The sequence below is a fragment of the Thermobia domestica genome, chromosome 1 (genome assembly GCF_964235325.1).
Source record: "Thermobia domestica chromosome 1, izTheDome1.hap1.1, whole genome shotgun sequence".
NCBI lineage: Eukaryota > Metazoa > Arthropoda > Insecta > Zygentoma > Lepismatidae > Thermobia > Thermobia domestica.
This window is the reverse complement of record NC_137454.1, coordinates 93,851,449-93,869,697: the sequence shown is the minus strand read 5'-3', so window position 1 is coordinate 93,869,697 and position 18,249 is coordinate 93,851,449. Positions and strand designations below refer to the sequence as shown.

At 36.9% G+C, this 18,249-nt stretch overlaps 2 protein-coding genes across 2 annotated transcripts; both read right to left on the bottom strand.

Moving 5' to 3' along the window:
- Nucleotides 1-462: 462 nt before the first annotated feature.
- On the bottom strand, nucleotides 463-1,834 carry LOC145666321 (uncharacterized). The gene has a single exon (XM_081733425.1). The coding sequence runs from the start codon at nucleotides 1,734-1,736 to the stop codon at nucleotides 471-473; it is 1,266 nt and encodes a 421-aa protein (XP_081589551.1). The 5' UTR covers nucleotides 1,737-1,834; the 3' UTR covers nucleotides 463-470.
- A 7,714-nt stretch (nucleotides 1,835-9,548) lies between these two features.
- LOC145689999 (uncharacterized) lies at nucleotides 9,549-12,000 on the bottom strand. Its single transcript, XM_081764508.1, has one exon. The coding sequence runs from the start codon at nucleotides 11,998-12,000 to the stop codon at nucleotides 10,750-10,752; it is 1,251 nt and encodes a 416-aa protein (XP_081620634.1). The 3' UTR covers nucleotides 9,549-10,749.
- Between the last annotated feature and the right edge of the window lie 6,249 nt (nucleotides 12,001-18,249).

The window sequence follows — 18,249 nt, the reverse complement described above, 5'->3', positions numbered from 1 at the left end:
TGTGGTAATTTGGGGCATTGTGGGGATTCTTGATAAAATTTCTCCCGCCCTTAGTATTCAAGATAGAAACTTGAAATTTGGCACACACATTCAGTATACCAAGTACTATTTACCAGATTTTTTTGAGGTCTCTACGTTCACACAGGGCCGTTCCAGAGGGGCCCAAAGTATGGAATTTTTTTCCCCTCGAAATTTTCCCTTTGGCATTACTTTTCCCTCTCCTGGTATATGGTATGAGCATGCAAGTGGTACCATTTGAAAGCCAGCTCCATTCTGAAGAGAATGAGGTATTAATCATGATCCTAGGATAAATAGTGACAATGGAATATTCCAAAAGTGAAAATTTAACAGTTTTACATGCATTTTTCTCTGACTCAAAATGCGTTTTTTCTTGACCGTACAGCAAAATAGACCTATTTTATTATATCATACAATATAACGATTTTATTTTAGTTACACAAAATAAGGTATCATACACACTGCTCAAAAAATTCAGATATCGCTTCCGTGACGCGACTCCTATAAATGGAATCATTAAGGAAACAAGAACGGAAAGCACTGAATCGATCCCCTTTCATAAAACTTCCAAAATTATCTTCTGATGTATCGTCAACTACCTTAATTGTTGATGAATTATCCATAAGAGTTAGCGGTAGGTAAATCACTGCTGCAATTCGACCAAAGTTACATGTATCTTTGTAACTACGTACAAAGGTCGAAAATGAGAAATTAGACAGAAATCTGAAATTTTCACCCCCAATTTCCGATAAACGTGATGTTAGAGAAGTGTAATATGTATTCAGTAACCGTTCCAGATTTTCCTCTCTCATTTTTCTGGTAGTGGTTGTGTGCAAGAAAAGCGATATATCTATCCCTGGTGGAGCATAGCGAGCTAACTGAAGATCTACAAACTTCACATCAGTCACTTGAGAAGTGGAATCATTGAATCGGAACATTAAGTTTCGAATCCAAAGATCACCGTGACACATCACGTTTTTGTAACTACTCGAAGGTTTCACAAGCTGGTATATTAAATCAAAGAATTTGCGTACATTATCCCCGTGGCTTTCTAGAAAGGTTTTGTGTTCTGGTAAGATTGAGGCAAGAGCTAAGAAAGCCTCATAACTACTTGTAGTAGAGGATGTCCCCGGATGACCTTCCATATAATCGTTAAACCAAGTTTCATAGATACCGTAAACTTTGTCTAATGGTTCACCCTTGACACTGTCAAGCACTATTGAGGCCGCATGGAATTTCGCTAACGTTCTTAACACAAGGGAACACTGATCAAAATCTAAAAGAACCCTTTTATCAAGCACAGTGTAGCCAGACGACACTAAATTCTCCATCACAATGCGATCCGTTTCAGTGAAGTAAACAGAAGGAAATGGGAGATCACATTGGTTCACTATGCACTTCATATCACGTAGCACTTGTCCATACAATATGTGCTCTTGAGCAAAAGCACCCGTTGCACGCACAAACTCTCTGTGGCTCTCCTGGAATGGTAAACTTTTCACAAAGAATCGGAATGATTTTTGTTCATCACCGTGAAGAACCAACACTTGAAGATTGAAATAAATACCCATAAAACCGGAAGCGGAATCTACGCTGTTGAGCTGATAATCCAGAATTTTAAAGTTCTTGTTTTTCAAGTAGTTGTTAATAATTTTTGTACAATCTTCGTAGGAAATTAAATCTCTTTTCTCTTGTTTATCACTCATTTTGTCTTTCATGTAGTCAATTGCATACCAAACAAAATTCTTCGTTTTGTCAATGCTTCGTGCTTCTGCCGCTATACTTCTAACATAATCTCATATTTAACTGATAAGACGTATTTTTCCCAATGTATATTCTGAAAATAAAAAAAGAAATAGTATGTAGATTCTAATACTTTACAGTACAGATAAGGTTATCACAAAGTCAATAGGATTATATGTTGCCCTTCGTTCGATCTTGTTATACAATTTCTAGTGTTTTTTGCAGACACATATGGTGAAAGAACAATTAATTCTGAATGCAATGAGGTTACGGAGAACAATCTTTTCCTAATGGATGAAAAGAAAAACTAACATTCTTCTTACAAATTCTAGAAATATATATTTTAAATTAAATATTCTTAATTTGTTGGATATAACCTATTAAGAAAATAAATAAAACTTCGATGGATGACTGGAGGGAGAGTTAGATTAGAAAAGTGAAATAGATTCTTTTAGTTTTACGTCCCACGATTACGCCCTGTAAGCTAAAAGAGACGGATGAATAATAAGAGTGAATAATTGTGAAAGAATTGGTGGATTGGTAAAATGGGAAGAAACGAGAGAACTTCGGGAAAACATTCGCACACACCTGTTTCAGAACCGAAGCTGTATAAGACATGTAAGCCTGCTTATATAATTAAGATGGAATCCATACCACAAGAACTAGAACTAAGAATTCACTAACCGTATATTTTCTTTCCTTAACAAAGGGCGGTGGTGGCTCAGTGGGTCCTCCCCGCTGGTCTAGTGGTTATCACGTGCGTCCTTGGTGTACGGGGTCTCGGGTTCGATTCCCGGTGGGAGAGCCTTTGGAATTTTAATTGTCCTTGGTGTTTCTGTGTTCGTGTCCCTGTCGTTCTGGGTTACTGGTAAAGGAGTTAAACAAGTAAAAAGCTTGTAAAGTTCAGTAGAAACTAGTCATAAGTAGATAAGCAAGTTAATGAGGCATGTTCGGTGAATCAGTTAACTCTAAAAAAAAAAAAAAATGGTTTAGCGTTCACCTCTGGTGCGTGGAGTCCCGGGTTCGATCCCAGCTCGCGCAAAGTGAACTTTGTGGTGAACAAACACCGTATGCTTGGGTTTCCTCGCGGTTCCCCAGTTTCCTCCATCATCTTCATTCATTTCTCATCATCACCGTCTCCTTTACCCTAGCTGTCATAACCATGGGACGTAAAGCTTAAACATTTCATTTCATTTTTCTTTTCTTAACAAAGTTCGTCCCCACTTGTGCCCTTTCTTGTGCAGTGTTTTTTTATGTTATCCAACCTGTGACAGGGACACGAACAAAAAAAAAAAAAAAAAAAAAAATGCACGAACAGCAATTTATAGTTGAAAGCTTCTATGCTCTGCAATGGGACTTGAGAACTCACGATAGACTGCACCTTGCAATCCGAAGCCAAATGTCCGAGACCACTCGGCTATTGCAACTACTATAAGCACACGGGAACTTTGAGGAATTTCGAAATATAACAATAGAGAATTGAGAAAATTAAAGTAGGTGCAATGAAAAAGAAATCAGAGATGAAATGTCAGAGAAACTTGAAGAAAGACAAACAATAATAGAATTACTTAAAAAGGCGAAATAAATTATTTTGTATCTTGCTTAAAAAAAATGATTTCTTAAAGATGGAAAGAAAGGTGTGGTAGAAAGTAAAAGCGTGAGAGGAGAAGCACGTTAGAAATATTGGGTGATATCAATAAAACGAAGAAGTTACTCATTATTAGCAATTTTGAAGTAGTTACTCGTATTGGTATCAATAAAAAGAGAACTGAGAACTAGTCGTCTCAGCTGACCTCAGAAGCTGCGCCTCTTTGTAGAAACCACACCTCTATTCTCGAGCCGAGTAACTACTCCGCGTTTCATATCAATAAAAATCTCCTCTGTGATGAAAGTAACTTCTCCAAATTTGTGGAGCAAGCTCAGTAGCTGACTCCGGGCGAAATATGGCAGAGTATATGATTGTTTTGCAGCGTACAAAAACTTATAAACTGCCTAGAAATGTTGCAAAATGGTGATTACAAAAAACATTATAGGTTCATGAAAGAAAATGTAGAATGGTTAGCACAACTTTTTTTTTTAGGAGAATCAACCGAAAGTCGGGGTGGCGCACTAAGTAATGACGAAAAGACGCGAGTTTTTTTCTTGTGTTACGTGAGTGATCCTGGATTTCAGGTCGGAGTGTCAGAAGATTCTGGTGTGGCTCAAAGTACTGTCTATGACTACTACAAGTGTAATGGATGCGATTATTGCGAAATCTGAAAACTGGATTGTGTCCGGCAAATGCGCGTAATATGCAAGCAGCAGAGTGGCAAGAACAATATATATTTCCGGATGCTATCGGAGCACTTGACTATACACACGTAGCAATGAAGAAACCTAGTATTGGAGACGAATACGTTAATAGGAAGAGCTCCGTCGTGCCTAAACGGTTAGCTTACATGCCTTTGGCGTGGGAGACCCGAGTTCGATCCCCGGCGGGAGCCCTTGTGGTTCGGATTCCATGTTAATCAGTAGGTCCCGACTCATATAACCTCGCTACTAAAAGGGACGTTAAACTCAAAATCAACTCAACTCAACGTTGATAGGAAGGGGGTATATATATGTATGTATTTTGTTGATGTCAAGGCGAAAGGGGACACGTATGGTGTGGAAAACACAAATCAGATGGACGTACTTTATGATGTGACTGGCTGGGCTTCTTTAAAAAGGAAACGATGGGGACAAGTGCTTGATTTCGTTCTTAAAGCCACACAATCTACAAAGACCTCAGACAACACGTGATATGCGTTTATCGTGTTAATCTTGATATTGCTGGATTCGAATCAACATCCAACTCCAATAGGTTCGTTCTCATGATTTCAGTATTACTTTCTTGTTTATCTTCTTTTTTTTTTCAAATTAGTTATTTTTTTGTTTTATTCTTGTTCGAATATTAAAGATTCTCTTTTGGATTTGTGTCTCAGTCGTAAATGTATTTGATATTTCGTTGCATTTCACTGTAATTGCCTTCAAAGCTTCGGCTTTCTTTCGTTTGCTTTCTGGTAACTGTCACTTTGAAAGTATCACTGGAAATTCTGTTATAATATCCACAAATGCACTTTAATTGAAATTGTCGTTGCTACTTGTCCCTTCCAAGGCGTTTTGGATACTGCGCCATAGGTTAAATACAACGAAATGACCGCCCGAGAGATGGGAGAAATTAGTAACTACTCCTTTTGTTGATATGACTCACTGCTACGTGCAGAGGAAACGCGAGTAAACGTTCATAAATCTGGAGCAGACTAGACCTGAATAGTGGCTGGTTTTATTGATACGAAATTAAGGGAAGAGATTACTCCGGGTGTAGTTACTCCGATTCTCGAGCAGGACTTCTCAGGAGCAGTTCTTATTTTTATTGATATCACCCATTAAAGAAGGCAATTCTTACTTTAAAATGAAGAGACTGATGGAGAACCGATGGGCTTGGAAGCTTATCAATTCATGGCAAGTAAAACATCAGTGATGAGAGAATGTTCTGGACTTCCCAACCATGCTATGCATAGTCCTGTATTCGAAGTGGAGAAAAAGCAGAGGCGGTATGTTTTTATTATGATATTGACTCAACATACCGGCTATTTAAATATTGTCTTGATTACTGAAAAAACTTGAGACGGTATGTCCTTATTACGGAAAAACCAGAGGCGGTTATGGCATACCAACACATACCGTCTCACTTCGACCACTGTGTCCGTCCGTTCGTCAGACATTCAGGTTTCAGAGCACAACTTTAAGAGATAACGGGAAAGGCTTTTCAATATGTATTCAGTGTCTCAAAAATAGGTTTCACTTCCTACCTTAATTCCCTCTTCAAATCTGAAGTGAGTATAGATAAACCATTTCCACTTTCCTTTGAAGACCATACAGTAGAAACGACAATAGCTAGCTAGAAGGTTTTCTTTTGTTGTTAAAGATTCAATGTTCAAAAGAATATATTCTATCACCGCGTTTATATTTTCACTAAAACTGGAAGTGGTAGAAATTTACTCCTACTTTTATGGTTCCAATATTTATTTTCATTGAGTGAAAACGGTAATAGGTGGCGACACACGATAATTTGATATGGTTTTCTGATCGCAAGAATAGGTGCGATTTCAACTCTTACTATTCTGTTGAAACCGGAAGCAGTAAAGTTAAGTTCAATTTCCGGTTTCAATGTTGTTTTCAAAAGGAAATTGTTTTTGATATGAATTCAGCATCCCAAAGACAGGTTTCATCTGTGACATTATCTCTGTATTGCAACCAGAATCGATATATTTAGTAATTCCGGTTTTTCTCGTAGTTTGGGAGTCTACTGTTGTTTCAGAATATGATTCGAAACTCACTTGTTATGATGACGATGACGGTGACTTTGCTGGAATAGAATAACATGAATATGAATAATATGATGCACGATTCTCCAGCCGTAAAACGTTTACTTGTAGTACGAAAGACCTCGCGTTCAATTTCAGGACTGTCAATTTTGTAATAGAGTCTTATTAATGGATTTTCTCGTTTGTCTTCTATTTTCCTCCTCTACTCAATCTCCATTTTCTTCTGTCACCTGTCTCCTTTACCCTATGTTTATCTTTACTCTATTTCATGAAGGGTATGATTGTAATGGAATATGTAATTTATACAACTACATACAGTTTGAAAAATGTGCTCCGCAGGCAAGTTCGTAGCACGTGTGGCCCTGCGTTTTATCCAGCTTCGGATATGGGCCTGGGGCTTAAAAGGGACGTTAAAACGAACCAATCAAATATTTTTTTTAAACAAAGAACCGAAATTACTTACTTATTGCAAACATTAGGCAACATTCATTGTATGGGATTCTACCCAGGTGTTAAAGGAGGATCTGAAAAGGTAGGGGAACGGTAGGTAGCGGCATGACGTCACGCCGTTCCCCTGCCTATATTTGCCCATTGTAAGTTTTTAGAAACTGAGGGGACGTCATTCATGTTTTTTTCGAGGTAGGGGGACGGTGTCACCCCGCGTCCCCCCACTTTTACCCCCTTGATTCTACCTACATTTCTGATATTTGAATATTGCTGGTTATTTGAATTTATGCACACAATAGAATGACTATTATCCCGGCTTATATGGTTTGATTGTCGTTCAATAATAGTCTAACTTGTTTTCCGTTAACGAAAGCGCAATAGAGTTTTTAAGTTCTTTTAAAAATATAATGTTTGCCTATCACTGTTTGCCATACTGTTGTCACAATATTGCATTAACCTAACAAAAACACTACTCACTGAACACTTGTCGCTTATTTTTAGATGTATAGCAACTAAGCATTGAAAATTCTCACAGAGCAACAATACCTGGAATTAGAAATCAATATCGGAGGGCACGATGGCTCAGTGATAAAGCAATTACTTCTGGTGCGTGGGATCCCTGATTCGATCCCCGTCCAAGTAAGTTTGTTGTGGACAATATCGTGTTCGTGGGTTTTCTCGGGTACTCACGTTTCCTCCAACATTCTCATTCCACCGATTCTTCCATAACCTTTCACTTGCCTTAATTATTGTCTACCTTAACCTAAAGGGCATAATCGTGGGACGGTAAACTGAAATATTTCATTTGATTTCAGTTTGTCAACCAACGTCATAATAATAGAATAGAAAAATCTATTGGATTAGTGAGTTCTTACCAGAAACCACACAGCTCAATAATCAAGTTCTTTCCTGACTAAGTTAAATATCACCGAACGAAACAAACGTTAATCCAAGATATTAAGGTACATTTTCTTGGTCACTTGACAATAACTATGAAACTAAAATTATTACAAATAATTATAGCATTTTGATTATCTAAATAGGGTACTCCATCATTTTCAATGCACAAATTACATAACTAAAGTTATTGGATAACATTATTTCAAATTCAGTAGTAAGACGCTCCTTTAAATCTTTTAGATTCGTATTCTTTTTAACTGTGTCTTTCATTATTCTTCAGATAAAATAATATCCTAATAATCTCATCTTGGTAATTGTGGTTATACCAGAATTACGTTTGATGTACAAATACACGTTTGCTCTTGTGAGAATTTTCTATTTAGTGTAAACATATTTAATTACAAATGTAACAAGATTCAAATGTTTTGTAAAACCGCTTCTTATTACATATTATTCACGAGCCACACATTGTCACAAACAACATCACAAGGTATACTGCATTTTACGTCAATCAGCAACAACTATTCCAGTCACTTGAGAACTGAATAACTGCTGGAGTCAAGCGACTTACGGGCCACGCTGTACCTTTGTGTATTTCTCACTACAAGAATCCAATCTATATCTATACTAATGCATATATACGAGGGTCATTCGGAAAGTAAAGAACGTTTTGCGCTAGCGCGTGCGCGTGTTCCCCCACCCCCGCTGCCGCTGGGTTATTGACCTGGGCATGCTTTAGCCTCAGTCTGGCACCAGCTGCGATCCGCTACGGTCCGTTATTGCTTCGCTGTGCGACTGTAAAATGTGCGATACAATTACTGATCCCGCCAAGTGTGAGGTTCGTAGTGTGATAAGATTTTTGAATGCAAGAAAAGTGCGTCCGATAGAAATTTATAGACAAATCACTGAGGTGTATGGAAATGTAATGAATGAAGCATCAGTTCGTAAGTGGTGCATTATGTTTAATGACGGACGGACGAATGTGCACGATGAGGAACGCTCGGGCCGGCCTTCTGTTGTGACTGACGAACTCAAAGGAAGAATTGAGCGGAAAATTCAAGAGGATAGGCGATTCACTATTGATGGGCTGCACGAATTCTTTCCACACGAAGCCACTACGGCAGTGATGATGAACTTAAGGAAGCTGTTAGTGATTGGTTCAACAGTTTGCCGGCAACTGTGTATGCCGAAGGCATAGAAAAACTTGTACCACGGTATGACAAGTGTTTAAATTTACACGGCGACTATGTCGAAAAGTAACTTAAGTATCACATAGTATGTAACACAAATTTCGCCTTTGTATATCAGTTATTAAAGTGTTTATACAAAAACGTTCTTTACTTTCCGAATGACCCTCGTATATAAGAACGTGTTTGTTTGTATGTATCTCCATAAGACTTTTTACACAGAAAGAAGTCAGCTAGAGCTACCGAATTTTGTATACACATAGATGTTCGACAAATCTAATCGTGTACAAAGCTGTTTTTTCGATTTTCAAACAGAGAACTGATTGGGGGAGGGGTCAACCGTTCTGGAGGTTAAAAAGTATAGGATATATCAGAAACTCTTCAAGTTAGACAACACAAACTGCTGTACTGTGTTGCAGATTGCATACTATTTAGTCTATGCGGAGAACGAGCACTTCAATTATTTTAATAAATATTTCAAATAATGGTAGGGTTCAGTTTACCAATGTATTTGGAAAACATAACAATTTCATTTAACGTTGATAATTTTGGATTGTAAATGTTGACCTACTAGCTGTTTTAATCCACCATACAGGTAAACAGATTCGAGTGTAATTGAAGGCTCTCAACAACCGCAAGGTAAGTGGAGTTACCTCGATTTTTGGTAAAACGCAGAAAAAGAAGGCGTGAGGATTTACCTTCCTTTACCGTTATTTCTAGAGCGTATTCGAAGCGTCTATTGTGAGAGAAACCGAATTCATCTGTGTCAAGTAGTCGTTTCCAGATGCGGAAAACACTTATCTGCAGCTAGTAAAGCAAGCACTGGTAGATGCGAGGGGGTGACGCTACTTGTGTGTAACATTGTTTTCAAGAGATGGTTGAAGTGAAAACACTGGTATGGAGTCATATTTGACGCTTTTGTTCCGAAATGGACAAAATCGAAGCAGTTGACGAAGAACGCCAGAAATGGAAGGGACGAAAGAGAAACGAAAATCGTGAACTGTGGCAAAGAAATATAGGGAAATCAGAGCGAAATGCAGTTTTGTTTGTTACCCGATGTTAATACGGAAATTAAAACAGTGCTGTTCATAGTCTTAATATTCGGATTTCAGATGTTGAATTTGAAACTACAAAGTCCTGATTTGTCATTCGGGCCTCAATTCCGAATCCGGACTTCGGATTTACTAGAAAATTGAGCAAGGAGGAGGAGGTGAATTAGCCCCAATATGGATCTGTATCAATTTCGGAAACTATAGTGGTATAGGAGAAAAAGCCTACTTGCTACAGGCACCACACCACTGGACACCATTCTGTTCTTCCTAAAAAAAAAAAAAAAAAAAAAAAGAGCCTAACCGGGAATCAAGGATACAAAGAAGAAAATGGAAGCACTGCTATGATTTCTTGGTCTTGCTAAGAAGCAATTTCACAAGAACGTGCTGAACCCTGCTAATATTTTTGTACCTGGGCTCCCGGATTCTGAATATGAAATGGATGTATCAGGTTTGGAGTTTTAAATAAGGTTTAGGACAATGAAATTTCCGGATTTTGTTGCCTACAACGCTCAGATTATTGATATTTTGTATCCTTGTGTGTTGCAATATAATGTTGTTGCAATATATAATGTCATTATGTGTTTCCACTGTCCTTTTTTATTTCCACCACTATTTTAGGTTATGCAATAACAAGGTAAATGCTTATTTTTCCATCTCCATTATGCATTAATCCACATTTTCGGTATTCGCCATTTATGCTTCAAAGCACAGACCAAGTGCTACACCACTTTTGTTCATAGGTATATATACACAGATCTACTACTGTTAATTACCACATTGCATGTTAAGTTTATAAACTTTGTAACTCAAAAATTCAATTTTTCATTTACCATGTTATTACAGAGGGCCCTTCAATTATTAATAGCGTGTTCTCTACTATTCTCTTATAATTATTCGTACTTCCTTTTGTTAGTTTTTCACAAAATTAAATTCATAAGTATTCTGTATGTGCAATGACTGACTTACTATTTTCTAGTAATCCACCAGGCAAACTTATTAATTTTCTCTTTTGCTTAAAATTTCACAAAACACTGATATTTACCAGTAATGTGTCTATAAATGAAGTCCACAATATTCGAGAAATTCCGTAATGGCTTCTGTAAGGCGACTTTTATACACTGGGTTGTTCTTAAAACACAGACAGACAGCACTAGAACGATCTTCTTTCATAAACTTTTCAAAACTGTCTTCTGAAGATGAATCAAGAAATGTTGCAGCAACGGTATCATCAAGAAGAATAAGTTGTAAGTCCAACATAGCAACAATTCGTCCAAAGTTACTAGTCTCCTCGTAACTCTCCCAGAACGCATCAAATGTGAATTCATTAGACTGAATATCAACACCACCTAACTGTAAATATTTTAGAAACGCATCCCAGTAAAATTTAAGAAATATCTCTAAATATTGATCTCTCGTTTGTCTATTGGTTGTTGTGTGTAAGAAATAGGATATGTCTGTTCCTGCAGGAGCATATCGACTCAGTTGCAAATCCACAAATTTCACATCAGATAGCTTCTTGTATTCAGTATAACGGAACATCATATTGTTAGCCCATACATCACCGTGACACAGCACATTCATATACTTGTTGGATGGTTTCACTAAATTCCACACAGAATTAAAATATTTAAGTATTTTGTCTTCGTTCTGTAGCACAACCTTTTCAAATTTAGGTAAAAGCGATGCAAGTGCTAGAAATGACTTGTACCCGCATTCAGCTCGTGCAAGTCCCGGATGGCCTTCAATATTATTGAACAAAATTTCATGAAACTCATAAAATTGATTAAATTTTGTACCCACTTTGGCTTCTAGTATCTTGGAAGCAGCATGAATTTTTGCCATAGATTCGAGAACAACTACACATTCATCGAAGTTCAGTACCTCAGTTTTGCGAGGAAGAGTGTACCCGGATGTTGTTAAGTCTTCCAACACAAAAAGATCTGGTTGCGCAAGATATGATATAGGGAATGGTAGTTCAATATGTGGGACCAAACGTTCCATATCTGGAATAATTTTATCATACAACATGGCTTCTCTTTTAGATGTTCCAATTTGCTTGACGTAAGCTATATGACTATTTTGGATTGGAGCACACTTCACAAAGAACTGGCAAGTTTCCTGTTGACCTCCATGATGAACTTCTATTCTCAGTTTCAGATGAATTCCCATAAACCCAGAAACGGAGCCTATGGATGTGAGATTGCAGTTTCCAATTGTGAAGTTCTCATGTCCAAGAAGTCTTTTGATAACTTTGTTGCACACTTCGAAAGAAATAACTTTGTTAATATGCCCTTTAACATCCATAGTTGAAGTTATTTGGTACAATATGCGCTCACTCGTATTACGCTTTTATAGTTTGTATTTTGATGTAACATTGCAAAAATATCACATAAACATTATAAATAATAGAAACTGCATTTCGTAAATTTGGTGTTTGTAAATATTTTGTGCAAATTTTATGTTTCTTTTTCTCCTTTTTTTTTAACCTTTAGAATTACCATCCTGACAGTTTAATAATGGAGATTTCCAAAAGATAAAAGTTAGGTAACAGCTTTACTATATGGTTTGTTACCATGTAGGTTTTTCATTCATGCACTGGTAAGATTTTTAATAGTAAGTCATTTTAAACTTCGCATATACATCCAAACTCGTTTCGAAAAGCCAACTTCGTTAGTTGTTAGTGGAACATGGATTTACTGTTTAACACGAATTAAATTGATTCCACATGTACTCTTAACGGTATGGCCGTGGATAGGAGGTACCTCCGAGGCACTAAATCCTCTCTCCCTTTGATTCACCTCCAAGGCCTCTGAAACTATCAGTATTTTTAAAGTTATTTTTAAAAAACTAAGCAGTGAAAAAATTCTCAGTGACTACAAATAAATAAATGAAATGAAATAAAAAATAAAATGATTTGGTTGTGAGTTTGAATAGAGAACTCAATTTAAAATTTTGCTACTATATTTACCTGTCTTTGTTTAGTCGAAAGAAGGCAACAGGGATTTTCTTTTTGTTATAGGTTGACTGCTCTGTTCTTGTAAAGGTTTCTATCCCCAAAAACATAACAACGATTTCTTGCATCGCTTAAGGAAGGATGGTTTTAGTCAATTTTGTTTAAAATTTGAAATGTTTCGTCGGATACATTTCATTTATTGTACCAAAATGGGCATTTCTTTTCATGAAAATTTACAGATGGTTTCGTCTTCTGCAAACAGGCGTTATATTCACGTGATAGAATTTCATATTCCCTTTGGAATGAATTTTCAATTTTCAAAATCTTTTAAAATCACATTAAATTATGCAAATTGTCAACTGCATTTCAAATGTGTTTGTTTATACGTGTAATTCGTTAAGAAAAATTGTATTTCATAATAATAACATTTATGTTCATATTTAGAAACTATGAATATAAGAGAAACACAAGTTAGTCTCCCTCTCACCTTTTGAAGTTATCTTATCCTCCCCGTTTTAGCGTTCATGTTACTGGTCTGCTCAATAGATCTTCTATCCAGGGAAACCCAGGCTTTAAATTGAGATTGTAAACTAAATTGCTTTTAAGTAGCTTTGTAAATCATTAGAAATTGCTTCTTAGTAAACTTACTCCCGTGATGTTCTGTGGTTATTTTTAGTTCTAAGTTTAATATAAGGATATCTTTACAATTCGAATACAACTTCTTTTCATTCTTGACGTGTGCAATTCTAGCACACTAAAACTTAAATTCTCCAAAATTACTAAGAAAGAATTAAAATACTACATAGGATACAACTTTGATGATGTATGTTTGTTTTTATTAGTATAATTAGATCCGTGACTCTAATTTCAATGTTTTTTATAATCCAAACTATAGGTAATGGAATTTTTGATTCAGCTCATAGGTACTGGAGTAGCTTTGAATGGAGTAGACTCCAGTTGTTTTCTGTTACACAACATTGTTGAGGCGTTTCTCTAATGTCACCTCCACTCTTTTGAATTTTAGTGAATAAACTCAAAGATCATGAGGAATATCAACAATGAAGAAAACGAGCCAGAAAGTATTTACAATACACTCTTATATGAACTAATATCTGTTGAGCCAGATAGTATATACAATACGCTATTGCATGAACTAATAACTATTAAGCCAGATATACAGTATCTATATATATACAATACACTATTATATGAACTAATATCTGTTGAGCCAGACAGTATCAACAATGTGCTATTATATAAACTAATAACTGTTGAGCCAGATAGTATCTATAATGTGCTATTATATAAACTAATAACTGTTAAGTCTGATTATATCTACAAAACGCTACTATATGAAATAATAACTGTGGAGCCCGATAGCATCTTCAAAATGCTATTGTTTGAACTAATAACTATTTTCAAGATTCTTCGTGTAGTACATAAATTTGAGTGCCAACAATTATGACGCCATAAACTGTGCAACCAAATTTTTGGCCCATAAGATAAGGTTTGGAAACAGTTATTAATTTATTCAACAGCATTTTGCAGATACTACTTGCCTCACTTTCCATATTTTTAATATTTTTCATTATCTTTGATTTATTTACTTAAATTTCAAAAAAGTTACGGTGAATTTAGCGAAAAGCCTTAATTATTATAACAAGTGATTAACTAATTGAAGGATAAACTAGAGGTAAGATAAGTAAGACCACAGACCATAAGACCAGATAAGTAAGACCATAGAGACCACATCATTATCATAAGTATCCCGCCATTATTGGAAGGACACTTACTACCAGTGTTGGCTCTTGAGGGAATTCAGGTCGGTAAAACCATGAATTCTGTCGCTGCAAGTTGAAGAAAGCAACTTTATCTTATGTACCACTCCTTGCATACAGCATTCTGAAGCTACACTCTAAAGCATAGCATAGTGATATAATTTTTTCTTACAGACCTGCCTTCTCTTAAGGGCCGCCATTGGTTTCCTCAAATTGAAAAGCTATCATGTAATAATGATTTCATCTAGCCTTTTCGTCTTCACGTAAGCGTTGTCGGCTTTAATAAAGCCCATAATTTGTAGTCTTTTCTGCAGTTTTATCGTTTCCCTTCCGCTCTACCTTTTATGTTTACGAGGGGGGACCCAAAATAAACCAGATTGAAAGAGCGCTGCCGTTCCTAGGCGTAGTAGAGAGTTCTCCTGTTAGGTGGGTCTAGTAGAGACCTTCCCATATCAGTTGCTTCGTCTGAGTAGGAGGTTAACGTTTGATCGTATTATTGTTTTTCTCAACTCTTCTCGTTTGCCGCCTGCGAAATCGTTATGGCAGATTCAAAGGAACAAGGAGTGTGTTTGCTTCCTACTTGGAAAATCGGAAACGAAAACTTACCAAATGCTTCAACAGGCTTTCAAGAAGGATACTATGAACAGCACACAATTTTTTGAGTGGTTTGGGCGCTTTAAGTGTGGTGAGATGAGTGTTGAAAATCATGCTCGTTCTGGGTGCTCTTCATCATTTCGAAACGACGAAAACATCGAACAAATCTGCCCCCAAATCAGCGAGGATCATCGTTTCATGATATTTCAAAACAGGCAGGAGTGAGTTGGAGCTCTTGCCAGCGTGAGGTTTTGCAAATGAGACATGTTGCCCCTAAGTTTGTTTCTCGCCTGCTCACACAGGATCAAATCATTCGTCTGAATTTGAGCCAGGACTTGAAAAATCAGATTGAAAGTGTTCCAAACTTTTTGACCAACATGATGACATTTTCCGAGAACCAAACAAAATCTAAAAGGAAAACGTTTTGATGGTGTAGAGGCTGTAAAACGCAGAGCGTACTGGATGATATAAAAGTTCCAGAGTTCCAGAGGTGCTTCAAACAGTGGGAAAGAAGATAGGAGAAATGAATCGCATTTAATGGAGAGTACTTTGACGGAGAGTGAAAGAATTTTGTAAAAAATGTAATAATTTTTTTTATAACGAAAGTCCTGTTTCTTTTGGGTCCTCCCTCGGGCAATGCACTTGTCTACAGCTTAACAGTTTCTTTTTATATATTCTCCAGGTTCTACTATTTGTAACATAGATTTTTGGTTTGACACAACTAATTGACAAGCTTATTGTATAATGGAATCAAGTCCATTCTTGGTCATTTTTGACATATTTCATTGCCTATAAAATCTGTACCCTGAGCCTTAGTTACTGATCAGTACATAAATCAAACTGTTTAAGCTAGGAATTTGAAAATTAAATGGTACATATTATTTGCAACATAAGGTACCACTGAGAAAAGAGTCTATTTGACATGAAAGGGAGGCGGAATAATAGTAACAAGTGGTAATGGTAACAATAGTAATGGTTACAAGAAAATGAATTGCAGTGGTTCACTTGCCCATAAGATGTTGTTCAAATTTCGTGCAAGTCTTCATGCTGAGACGAATTGTATATGAACGATGATGAAAGAGGAACGAAGAACATTGCCTGTAGTAACACATGGAGACATTTGCTACTTTAATAATATTTAAACTGCATTTAAGACAATGTTATTAGCAGAAAGTGGCAGCGATTTTGGCATTTCTGGAAAGGAATTTTACCCTATGTGGATGACTTCAGTGTTCAAGAGGCGTCAAGTAAAAAAAAATCCTTGAGTTTAACGTTCCACGTTTATGCGACTAGGCTAAAGGAGACCATGATCATGAGAAATGAGTGAAATGGTGGAATGAAGAAAGTGTAAAGAAACGGGAGAATCCCGAGGAAACCCACGCACATGGTGTTTGTTTATCACAAAGCTCACTTGGAGTGAGCTGGGATCGAACCAGTGAGCCCATGCACCAAAGGTGAACGCTCTATCACTGAGCCACCGCGGCCCCGCGTCAAGTAAAGTGAACACTAATTCGTACAGGGGGGCGCGGTGACTCAGTGGTAGAGCGTTCACCTCTGGTGCTTGGGGTCCCGGGTTCGATCCCAGCCCCCGCCAAGTGAACTTTGTGGCGGACAAACACCGTGCTCGTGGGTTTTCTCGGGGTTCTCCCGTTTCCTCCCACTTTCTTCATTCCACCATTTCACTCATCTCTCATCATCACCGTATCCTTTAGCCTAACCGGCATAACCGTGGGACGTAAAACTTAAAGATTTCATTTTTACTAATTCGTACAATGTCCGTGAAGAGATCAATGTTTGATTTTCATTACTCATCAAGGGCAGCCTAATCCAGTTGGTTGGTTAGGTTGGACTATAACGCTCCTTTAAACACCAAACGCTATATGAGACGTAGAACTACAGTTTAAGGTGGAATCTGAACCGCCGTATTGCGTTGAAATTTCATGTCTTTCCCACTGGAAATCAAACCCGAAACCCATGCGCCAAAGAAGAAAGCGCTAGCTACTAGAACAACAGAGATACATCCTAATGCCGTGAAAACTGGTCTGAATTCTCATTCTGGATCCTGAGAATTGGGTACGAAACAAAGAAAGTTAAGAGAAATGCAGGGTTTGGTTATATGGAAGTGACCAAAAGAAAGATGGAAGAAGACATTAGAGAAAACTGCTAAGGTAAATCAAAATTTATGGAAAAGTATAGAAGCAGCCTTTGCAGCAGGTCATTATTCACTGTACTATGCATTCCTAGCTGGCTTAGTAGATGTATGTGAAATAAAAATGAGAAGGGAAAGAGGAGAGACAGAAAGTCACGGGAACATAATGAAGTATGAACTTAATATAAATGAATTCAACAAGGAAATGTGCAAGAAAACTTTCTTGTCTTTGTATAATATTACCACTAGTGTTCTTGCAATCCTGGAAACTGTTACGAGTGGTTAGCATTCTGTTAACCTAAATGATACACTTTAAAAGGTTAGTGAATATACGGAAGTTCATATTAAATTTATATGCAAACAGTCTAGCCACAATTTTTACATTAATTTCTTTTGTAACTTGAACTATTTGATATCCATTTTTCAAATAAGATTCAATCCGTTTATTAGGATTTCCTCTTATAACATAAGATCATTTTTTAAAAAGTAAGAGATCATGATTTGTAGTGTCAAGTACCTTAGTACAAATCAAGAAAAACTTCTATGGCCCATTCTTTGTTGTTTATTGTATGCATGGCAGTCCTAAGATATTTTTTTAAAATGGAGTCAGTAGATTTGGCTCTTAACCTCCTATGTTGTGATGATGATATTAAGTTACTGGCATGTAAATATTTTCCTTACTTTATTTGATACCACTGTCACAAAGGGCCTTATGCAGAGTCGTTCTGAAGCGTGATTAGTGCCACACTAAAGACTTCGACTAACATATATTTGCTGCTGTAGTCAGGCCTTTAGTATGACGCTAATCATGCGTTGAAACAACTCTGCATAAGGCGGAAAATGTTTAACAAATACTGATAAAACACTTGTAGACTGAGGAAGGCTTGAAGCTGAACTGCAGGATGATTAAGTGTAACCATATTTAAGAATCTTGAACACCTACATTTTATACCTTTGCCTATGTGACTCGTGTGAGACTGTAGCAAAGATGTCTCGTTAAATGTACAAAGGAATCCAGTTCACCTTTTAGTTTTTAGGACATATTTCACCTTTAAGGTGTCTATCTGAACCTCCTTTCA

Excerpts from the sequence above, each read along its gene's own strand:
- LOC145666321 (XM_081733425.1), bottom strand. The coding sequence starts at position 1,736 with ATGAAAGACAAAATGAGTGATAAACAAGAGAAAAGAGATTTAATTTCC.
- LOC145689999 (XM_081764508.1), bottom strand. The coding sequence starts at position 12,000 with ATGGATGTTAAAGGGCATATTAACAAAGTTATTTCTTTCGAAGTGTGC.